This window comes from Lingula anatina, chromosome 8, assembly GCF_051362555.1.
Source record: "Lingula anatina isolate TDL-2025a chromosome 8, LinAna3.0, whole genome shotgun sequence".
NCBI classification, from domain to species: Eukaryota; Metazoa; Brachiopoda; class Lingulata; order Lingulida; family Lingulidae; genus Lingula; species Lingula anatina.
In genome coordinates this window covers 5,501,872-5,513,098 of record NC_141774.1, presented here as the reverse complement: position 1 = coordinate 5,513,098, position 11,227 = coordinate 5,501,872, and the positions used below count along the sequence as shown (strand labels likewise).

At 38.2% G+C, this 11,227-nt stretch overlaps 1 protein-coding gene across 3 annotated transcripts; it reads left to right on the top strand.

The window, feature by feature from the left end:
• The first annotated feature begins 82 nt into the window (after nt 1–82).
• On the top strand, nt 83–10,854 carry LOC106156272 (uncharacterized). Of its 3 annotated transcripts, none has more exons than XM_013531465.3 (6): nt 83–239; nt 690–803; nt 1,323–3,496; nt 3,794–3,919; nt 4,269–4,426; nt 8,042–10,854. In XM_013531465.3, the coding sequence occupies exons 2-6, from the start codon at nt 693–695 to the stop codon at nt 10,345–10,347; spliced, it is 4,875 nt and encodes a 1,624-aa protein (XP_013386919.2). In that variant the 5' UTR covers nt 83–239; nt 690–692; the 3' UTR covers nt 10,348–10,854. The 3 variants fall into 3 exon arrangements, with proteins under 3 accessions (XP_013386919.2, XP_013386918.2, XP_013386917.2); XM_013531464.2 differs by lacking the exon at nt 83–239 and adding an exon at nt 376–512; XM_013531463.2 differs by lacking the exon at nt 83–239 and adding an exon at nt 378–521.
• The last annotated feature ends 373 nt before the right edge of the window (nt 10,855–11,227 follow it).

Below are 11,227 nucleotides of genomic sequence, written 5' to 3'. Positions count from 1 at the left end.
TTTATTTAAAAATCAAGTATTACTCCATAATTTTATTAAGTGAAGATAATTATTAATCTTTTCTAAATAAATCGAATAAATATACGGCAAAATCTCCCAGAGTTCCTCGCTCATCGCAAACACAACGAACAAACATGGCGGGGGAAGGCATGTGCACCGGCGAGCAAACGACCGCCAGGACGTTCGTGACTTCAAGCGATGAATGTTGAATTATTTTAAAACACGGAAAGATTGGCAAGGTAAGTTGCTTTTATGTGAGTGGGTTTTAAATGTATGAGATGCATGGTTGGGACGTTAGCTTGCACTGAGTTTTCCAACCGGTGTCTCTCGGCACGTGGTGTCAAAACTGAAACAAGTCGACCTTGCCCTTTGTGTAGAAACGATTCACTTATGTTGAGTCGTTGTACCGACGTTCATATTTCTCTACAAAATGTGCTTGTACCAGAGCAGTCTCAGTGTATCAATTCTTGTGGAATAGTAGCTGATGATATTTTAGCACGATGTTTCTGACGGTGGGTCAGGTAGTTATGGCTTATTCGTAAATAGCTCTAGTGTAGTGAAACACCATTTTAGTATTTTAAAACTACAAGTAGATATACTGAGCAGCGTAAAAATAATTTTCAGTTCCTCTCTGTGATATGCATATTTCTCAATTGTTGTTTTTATTTTAGAAAATGTTTTTATTTCAGAAAATGACCACTACTCAGTGGTGTGACCTGTGTAGGAAGAAAGGATTGGACAAGAAGCTTGTTCCTCTACAGATTAATCTGGACGAAGCAGTGTTGATGTGTCAGAATGAAGCAGTAAGTCATGTTTATAATAATAATAATAATAATAATAATAATAAATAACAATTACAACAATGATTATCATTACAGTTAAATAAAAACAAAATTAAAAATAAGTTTTATTAATAAGTTAATCCTAGGTATGTAAAGTTAATCTGTCCCAGCACTTCAATTTTAAACATTTCATACCATTTTCAAATAAATGCATCTAATATGTAAACTGTAATCTGTTAGACTGCCATGTCTTCCTATACTTAAATAAAGTAACTTAATTGGGTATTTATTTGAGGGGTTTAATATTTTTAAGATCTGAATTAAAAAGAAAAATAAAATAAATGAAATAGAAGCATAGTTATGCAATGTGTGTAGACAGAAAATGTGACTTTGGGGCAGTTCACATTTCTGTGATATTTGGCAGAGTGCATGGCCTTTTTGTTAGCAGATAAACTATTTTGAAAATTTAGTATAAGAACATTTTCCAAACATATTGCCTTATCTGCTCATTATTAATCTTTTTGGAAATTTTATTTCCAGTGTCCTTATCCTATGGGAGCTGACCTGTCTCACAGTCTCCTGGAGAGAAAGTACACAGAAATAGCAAACCCAAGAAAAAGGAAGAAACAAAAGGGGGAAAGTGGAACAGTGTCTGTTTGTTCAGTGTCCAAGCACAGAAAGCTCAAAACATTAAGCACAGCTACCTCTGACAGTCCATCATCTCTAGGAGGCAGCACTTCAAGGAAAAGCTCAATTCCAGCTCAGCTCAGTTTTGAATCCAGAGCCAGTGGAGGGAAAGACCTTCAAATTGCTAGGCCTCTTCCACAAGGTGGCATTAGTAGTAGACTTAACCATGACATCCCTAATTCAACACCAGTTGAAAAAGTCCGGTCTTGGCTTTCCAGTTTATCGTCAGTTTTGCCTGGGGTCGCTGGGGAAACTGTTCGCTCACCTTTGCTCAGGCCTAATATTAGTTCAGGGACGTCTGCCTTTAGACCTTATGTAGCAACAAACAACAGTGCTTCTCCAATTGTTAAGGGGAAATGTGATAACAAAGACATTTTGACTAGTGAGACAGCAGCCTGTAAAAATTTGTCAACATTGGAAGCAGATAAATCGTCTTCTAAAAGTTTAAATGCTGATATTGAACATGGCTGTTCTATGCAGACAGTTACTACTGGGAAAAATGACCCAGTTACCATTGTGAAAAATGGCCTATTTACTGTCAAAGATGACCCAGTTACTGCTATGACATGCGATAGTGGTGACAAATTCCTAGCTGAACTTGGTTTGATATCTCCTATGCTTCAGCCTGAACAGGTAGTGCCTGGTATCAACTCAGAGGCAAATACTGTGATCCCAGATGAAGCTACCACAAGCAAAACGACAATTTTGCCTGATGTGAACAAAGTTGTGAATACCGTAGAAAGCACAAAGGGGACTAGTTTATGCACTGACACTACAGGTGCCATGGCAGACACTAGGACAGAGAGAGTTGTGCACAAACCACTGTTGACTTGTCCAACAACAGAGCCTGAAATGTTCAGCAAAGACACCTGCAGCTTCAGCCACAATCAAAATGGAGATCCAGACAAATGCAATGGTAATTCTTCCTTCCCATCCTGTGATATTACATCTCAGGTGAACGTTTCTCCTGTGAATGTGAAATCAGACTGTGAATTAAGCTCAATCAACTCTCATCTTGCAGAAGAACCGGAATGCCAGAATGGTGATATTCTATTTCCTCAGTGGTATAACGAAGATGCTTTGTGCTGGCTTGACGTAATAATGTGCCTTATAGTTCACAACAAGACAATACGCCATAGCCTGTCTTGTCAGTCCCCTGGTGGCAGCCTGTGGAAGCTTATTGAAGAGTATGACAGAGCAGTTGACATTGTTAGGAAAGTTGGGCGTGGGGTTCTTCAAGGTTCTCATGGGATGAGGCAGAGACAAAGTGATCCGGATGATAACTTTGCAGTGAAAACAGGAGGAGGACATTGCTGGACAGTGAGTGGACCTGTAGTGACCACAGCACCGACTGGCCAAACTTTGACAGTGGTCAGGGCTGTGAATGACTCAGAAAATGTCAGGGATAACAAAGATGGCGCACACGGTAAAGTTGTGGCTCACCACAAAAGTGCAGATCCTGAAGCTACGGGTGAACTTGCACTGGGCAAAGCACAGAGCTTTGGAAATTTGGAAATGAAGAGAATTATGGAGCAATCTTGTGGAGAGAAAACAAACTCAACCAACCAGAATACTTCTTCCACAATCTTCTCAGAGAAGGGTGATGGCAGAAATGCAGTGACTGTAACAAAACGTTCACGGTCAGGGAAGGTGACAAAATCCCATATTTGTCAGCTGATGATAAGTCAACTGCTTGCTAAAGGAGGACAATTGATTCAAAATGGACATTCTCTTGGAGACGGCACGGAGACCAAAAGCGGTTTCCAGAAGCAGCAAGAGCAGGGGGATGATCTTGTGAAAGAGAGTCTGAGAGAGAAACTCATGAAAGTCATCAACATCTTAAGTGACGTACGAGAGCTGATCTGGCAACAGTTAGAGCCTCGTCTACAGTGTCAGAAGGGACGTAACGACAGCCCGGTGTTTGCATTACCGCTGTTGGTGACTCAGAACAAAATGGAGGATTTGTTCAGGGTGGATTACCATTGGCTGTTGCAGTGCAAGGTGTGTGGATATGAGCAGCGAGATAGGTAAGACTTTGGGAGATTTTAGTTTTTATTAAAGAAATTAACAAAAATTCCCCAGGTACTTTCTGGTGTAAAGTGTCTCTTAGCCAGTTGATTGAAATAATTATGTATTATAGTCAAATTAAAATCTGATGTAGAACGGCCATGAATTGTCATAAGTGAAACATTTTTTCAGACCTTATACATAAATTAATAAATAAAAAAAAAGTAAGTCAGTTAATGGTTTGCACCATTCTTGAAGTAGAATTCTTTTATTATTGAATTCTTTCACTATTGACAATTTACATGACAATATTCCAGGCACAGTAAGGTTCTTCCCACATTTCCCAGTGTGGCCCCTGATTTCAGCATGACGAACGCCAGCTTCCTGCGACCATGTTTCAAGTGTAACGCCGCTAGTCAGAAGAGGACCATGCACATAGAGAGGTATGAGACGCGCAGGTCTACCAGTGAGAAGTGAACAGGGTTTTTTCTTAAATTTAGAGTGATTTTTTTTAACTACACCTTAATATGTTAATAATTGAATTTTTTGTCAGTAGCACATTGGTTAAAAAAAATATAAAATAAATGATGTATTTGAGTCATTGAACCCAGGTGAATATTATTCTAACTTTTTCTTATTTAAACTTGATTAAAGTTTTAAAAATGGGAGAATTCTCAGAACTTTGTACCATTTCTTTAGCATATTTTGCAAGCAGGGACTGTTTTGATATTCCCAATTGTTTTATCATGATAATACTTTTATATTTTAAAAATAAATATTTTCATAAACCAGATATCCGAAGGTGCTGACCATGCACTTTGTGGAGGGACTTCCAGTGGGGTCAAAGATCACTGACTTGGACTTTAGTCAAAATGGAGTCAGCTATGGCATCAGCGGCCTTGTGCAGTTTAAGACAGATCCCGATCACTTTGCAGCCTGGGTTAGAAAAGGTAATGTATTGATAGAAGTAGGTATGATAAACACAGGGGCCTGTTTCACTACAACTTTCAGTGGACTAAATAAAAGACTACTTAAGTAGTACTTAGCAACCTGCATAAAATTGACTTTGCAGTTTTGGTCTGAAAACATTTCATGAATGTTTGGAACAAAGTACTCAATGTTGGCAACATACCTAAGTAGTCTTTTGTTTCCATTGAGATTGAGTTAAACTCATTGTCAAAACAAACAAAATTTTATCTGAGATATTAGTCCAAAGACCTAAAAAATGTGAGCAATTTCAGATTTTTTTGGTGACAAATACTTAATTGTGGTTGCTACTGTTATCAGCAGTCTTTGGTATTCTACATTTTATTTATTTATTTATTTATTTATTTATTTATTTCATGATAGTGAACAGGTCCCAGTACAAACACTTATTTCAGCCAAAAGAATCTGGATATACCACGTAATAGCTAGACTCTTCACAAGTCCAGTTATGTCAACTTCCGTCAAATTTTTTTGAAAATATTTACACATCCCAGTTACTGCATTCAGTTAAATAAAAAAAAATGCACATGCACAAACAAATTAACATGCTGCCATGCAATGAGACCTACATGCTCACAGATAAACACAAGTACATGTGCTATATTTTGTCTTTTGTCTACAATTGTAAAGCTAATGACTTGGTTATTTGAAGTTAGGAACCCATGGGTATAGTTTTCAAATGAAAAGTCTGTTTACGTATCATCGTCTGCTGTTGTCTGCAAATTCAAAGAGTGTGTTGACATCATAAGTTTTTGTACCCGTGTTTGCCAGGTGAGTTGGTTTTTAAGTCTGTGTTCGTCGTCCAAGCGTCTCATTTTCCCTTGCATCTGTTGGACTGATGGAGTTTTGTCTTATGCATTATGGTTTATACAGATGGGTTTTCTGCGTCATCTTCTTAAATATTGGTGGAGTTGAGGCTGTTCAAACTTGTTTGGGACAATGTTCAGAAACCATTGAAAATGATTCCTTTTTATCTTGTCCTTGGCTGGTAAGAACAGAGAACGTGTATAAAAAGCATTTTGTTTTCTTAGTGGTGAGTTACCATGGTTACTATAGTTTTCATACATAATTTTTTATGGTAACTGTGTGGCTACAAGTAACGTGATTAAAATGGTGTTTGTAATTCAAAAATAACTTTTTTCTGATTTTTGGAACTAGTCATTAAAAAAAAAATTAGATGATTAAAATAAATAGTGTAAATTTCATTTTATATGAGAACAAGAATATAAGTTATGGCTTTGTCTCATTTCTTATTGCATAGGTTAATTTTGTGACTTTGGTTCTCTGAATATGGTGAACACATTCAATTTGTCTATAGACTGCATGTTGTGAGCCAGAGAGAAAAATTTATAACTTTTGTGACCTGTCTGAAAATGTGGCAGTTTGCAATGTCACAATGTAAAATACAGATTTTGAAATATCTGGAAAAACTTTGTTTCGGACGAAAACAAATTTTTAAAACTAATATAAGACATTTTGTGTTTTAATAAATTATCATGTTTGATATTCTTTACCCAAAGTGCACCCAAAATCAGTTTTGGAAAATTTTGAAACTTTTTTCTGGAAAAAAAAAAAAAAAAGAAATGAAAAAGAGTGATGGAGGGGTGAGGGTGGGAAAGGGTTTTTGCTTTGAAAAAAGCATTAAAGCAAAAAAGAAAAATTAAAAAATAAAAAAAATGTTTTGCAACCCAGCTATTGTGCAGCCTGTTTTGGAATAATGATGCCATATACTTGGAGAAAAACCGGCCGCCCTTTAACAACAATAGGTAGGTTGAAACAGGCAAGTAGCACTTTTTTGTATTTTGATGTGCTATATGCAATACTCTTTTTTGCACATTTTTCTGATGTAAAGTTTTGTCAATCAAGTAGAATTTTTTTAAAGTTGTGATTAATGCAAAAAAAAAAAAAAGTGTATTGTGTATTTTTTTCTTAACTTAATAACTGTAGGTAATCTTTGTTTACTTCTTAAATAATGTTGGTGTAACACACTGATTTGCAAAAAAAAGAAAAAAAAACTGAGACTTTGTGATGATTTTATGACCCCCTGGTTTCATTATTAACTGCTGATATTGAATGTGAGAGGATGACTTCAGTAACCAACTCCTTGTGTTATACTGTCATGTGTCAAATTATAACAACGGTATATTTAAAGAGGTTATGCATCACATTGCAACTTCTAAAAACGAGTAAAATAGCAAATTTTAATTTGTGTCAGAACATGGAATCAAACAGTTTGGTTAAATGTCAAATTATGCCAGAAGTAAGGCATTGAGTCAAGCATTGAGATAGAGTTACAGTAGTAAAGTGACACTTTGTGACTTATAGAGTCAAAATGTTTAGTGTCCAGATAAGTCAAGTAGGTCAAAATATCACATGTTGATGTGCCACTGAGTCTTTATAGCAGTTGAAATACTGAATTGTGACAGATAATCTAGCAAAAAATGGCAGTCATGTTAGTCATGTCAAGCTTTAAGGTGTCACGTGACTTAAAGGGTCAAGTTTTGAGAGACTGAGCCAAGTTGTAAGTGTGACGCACAACTGTCAAGTTCGGGAAGACTGAGTCATATTGCCAAATGGCAATTTGTGATAGATGACTGTCAAAGGGTCAAGTTCCGAAAGATAAGAATCATATTGTCAAGTCTCAAGTTGTGAGACATGGCTGTCAAAGGGCGGAGTTTCAACAGATTATTGAGTCAAAGGTCAAGTGTCATGGTGTGACTGGTTTTCAGTGAAAAGTGTCAGATGTTCACTTATGACAGTGGTTCAATTTGATCAACAATAGACTACATTGTTTTAAAGGGAAGGTGTTATTTTTAGCCTAATGATGACAATCATCTTGTTTCTTTGACCTTGCTTTGAAGTTATTTTAACTCTTTAATTAATCTGGTGTCACAGGAAAACTCTTTATGTTCTAAGTACCTGACTGACCTCATGAAAACTTCTTTTCAAAAAGTCATTTAATGTGGGCTCGTGGAACATGTTATCTTATACATTGGAATATATATATTGAATTTCGTGACTATTAAACAAGATTATAAAAACATGATGCTTGTCTAAATACCTTAATTTTATTGGTTTTTTGCTTTAACAGGTCATTGTTGTTTGATGGAAAAAAAAAGCTGCATATTTGCAGCAGACTTTTCTTCTAATGTCATATTTAACGTGAAAGTACGCCCTTTGCTGTGTTAGATTCCAAGTGTTTTATGTTAAGTCTATTTGATGAAGTATAAAGACATGAATGACTGAATTGGCATTTAAAATAAAGATTCGGTCAAGTTTGAAAATATGAACAAATCACATTTTAAACCATGAAAGGTTCCCACTTTGGTTTTAAAGGTTTCCTTTTAAAAAGTGAGAAAAAATCTTTTATTTGATACATGTACGTAGCAACATTTTTATTTGCTGTTCCCAAAGAGATAAAAGAAATGGACATTGTCAAGCAGATCTCACAGATACGAGATTTTAATTTGTGTGAATATTTCTATATTTGCAATTATTCACACACATCAGAATCTGTGAATATTTGTATATTTACAATTGCTCAATTTAATCTTCATTACTCCTGTTTTCCATTGAAGGCCACCAGTGGATGGAGTGTGATGACATGAAGCACCCCCTGTGTCATTTTGAGAACAAAGAGCCAGCCATTCTACCAGGGGAGGTCCACATTGTTATGTGGGAGATGGAGAGCAGTCTCCCCGCACTGTCTACCAGCAACAGCACACCCCCCTCTCTGTCAGCAGTCCCTTGTAAAGGATCCGTTGCCATTACAACCAGTTCTGTTGACAGTGAATTGACCGCCAGATGCAATATTAGAGTAAACGCTAGCGACAGCAGTTTAAAATGTACACCAACAGTGCCTACTGATGCCATAACAACTAGGGATGCACATGTTAAAATGGTCAATGCCTCAGTTGGTGCTGTTTCCATGAGCAGTATTGCAGATAATCTTTCAGTAGATCACCCCAAGCAAGAAGTCTTGATAAACCAGGGACAAGTCCCAGGTCAGGGTTCTCTGAGTGGCCAAACTGCAGTAGACCCAGCAGTCCTGAAGGTTGAGGAAACCACCAAGGTGGACAATTGTCCAGTCTCAGACACCTGCTCTGGTCAAGGAAAAGTCGCCAGTGGTTTAACTAGCATGAAGTCCAGTGTGTCTTCTCTTGATGGCAGTTTGGGTGACACTGGGCGTAGCCTGTCCCGGTGTTCAACGCCATCTGGTGGAGTGTTAGAATATGTGGGTGGTGTTGTCAATGGTGAAGGTGGCGCCACTTGTCAGTCTGTCACACCTTGTAGTAGTGGTTCCAACATTGTGACCACTAGTAATGGTTTAAATCAACTGGAAAGCAACAGTTCTGTGGTAGTCTCCCAAAATTCTGCGTCTCAGCCTCCATCCCATCTGACAAAGAGTGTCAGCTTGTTTAGGAGGATGGTCAAAAACAAACCAGCTTTAAAGTTACCGCCTTTGTGTCGGCCAGAAGAAGCACGCTCGAATGATGGGTCTGTTGGCAAGATCACCGGGAGTATTGAGATAACCAGCGGTGCTTTGGTTCAAGGATACAGTGAAGGGAATAAGATGCCCAATAAAGAAAGTGACACCAAGCGTGGGCCAAGGAGGACACCATACCAGAGGTCAAGAGGAAAAAGGGAAAATCCTTTGCCTTCAACCTGTGGGGTTTCTGGACCATTTCAACAAAAGGCAAACATGAGAAAGTCTTCTGGGAGTCGAGGATGTTCTGGTGGAACAAGTGCCATTGGAAATGTCACATCTTCCTCGTTAATGATGCCACTGTCAGCAGCAACAGCCGCAGCAACAATAGCAACGTCTCTGGAAGCTCCAGTTGAAACTGCATCCCCTTTCCCAAGCCTGTCTTTCCTCAGCCTTGGTCCAAGCAGTAACGTTTCTGAGCCTAAAAAAGATGTCGCAGGCATGTTCACTCCCTCCTCGATAGGGGGAGCCACTACCCTCTCCACAAAGGATGGCACCACCCCCAAGACGTCTGTAGATGGTTCTGAAGTTGGCAGACGATCCAGCCCTGCTTTGTCCAGTGTTAGCAGCAGTGCGAGTAGCAAACCGTATGTCTCGCTTGTGAAATCTTTGTTGCAAAAGAAACAGCCAGGACTTTTGGATATGAACCCCAAGACTACAAAGAAGGGCTCCACCTTTGCTGGCTATACACCCAAGGCTCTACGCAATCAGCCTGTGGAACCCAACAAGATAAGCCCAGCAGAAGTCAATTCTGCTGATGCTGTCCGATCTCCAACCAAGAGAGCAGTACAGTTTTCTCTGTCTCAGAATTCTGATGGCAACCAGAGGGAAGTGTGTTTGAGGTTGGTGGCAGAAAACAATGGCAGTGGTAGTAATGCTGTTCAAAGACTGCCGGTTGTCTTTGTCCCTCTCAAAGGAATTTGTTCCAATAAACTGACTCCAGTGAACAAGAATCAGGGTGTGTCACGTGATGTATTGACCGTTGTGTGTGAGAAGAAGAAAGAAACCGTGAAACCTGCATCTGGAAGGGGTTCTAAGCTCAGTCGAACAAATTGCAGCTCCAGTCCTCGTTCAAAGATGATCCCGCTCCTTAACTATGACAATTATTTGAAGTCGAATACCACCACGCAAAACAGTATGAACTATAACCAAAGTAAAGAGGGAAGTGCCCTTAGTACACGGGTTTCTGTAGTCGAATCCACCAGAGATGTTGCAAATGCCCCTGCCCCCGGGATGATTCCCCTGGATGATGCAAATGACCCCAAGGAAGAGGGTGAAGTCCTTAAAGAGTTATACGAAGCCCTAGGGTGCCTGGACATACCTTTGAAGGAGATCGAGGAAACCCAAGTCAGCCCTTCGGATGAGGAGAATATATTTAGAGATTTGTTTGCCGCGTGAGAAATAAGTTTATATTTGCTGCTGTTTAACCCATGGTTATTTTGACAATCTTTCTTCTTCTTCTTCTTATTATTATTATACGGTGTTGCTATTTTTCCTAGTATTCAAATCTGAAAGCAGCGCGTTTAGATTCTTTTATTTTGTAATTTTTGTAATGGTAGAATGCATCACCAAATCATAATGTGAAGATGAGTAAATGATACTACTGATACGTCAACAATGATCGACATGGTAAATATTGGTGCAATCAACGCTATCAGGTGATTTTTTTCTGAGCAATTGGTAGGTTTGTGATGTTGAACAATTTCAACATAATTTGTTTCAATACGAGGATACCGTATAGCAAATAAGCCCAAATGGCAACTAACGGTACACTAAAGTGAGTCATTTTCAAGATCAAGACACATTTGCTATTGACTTTATAGTTTAAATCATTTTTGATATTTTTCTAAGTGAACCATCAGAGATGGGGAAGTGGTTTATAATAAAAACGTGAATGGAATTTCACTTCCGTTGTCTTTTTCTATAGATGTTCGTGTTACAAGTGAACAAAGCTTTAAATGTACAGACACAGTGTCTGTATGTGTCCTTAGCCATCATCTGTCTGTCGTCGCCGTGCACTTTCATTGTTAACACAATAAGTGGAAAAAAAATGACCTGTCCTTAAAGGGATAACAACTCTACATATGAGATCTATATTTCACAATAAAAACATTGTGAATAACTCATAGAAGTAAAATACATTCTGTTTTACCACAAAAACGGCAGTTATAGCTATTATTCTGATATCTGAGCTTGTCTTTAGACCACGTGACCTCCATTGATGGCTATGCTGATGATTTTAACAAAAAACCACTTTTTAGAAAAAAAAAAAAAAAAC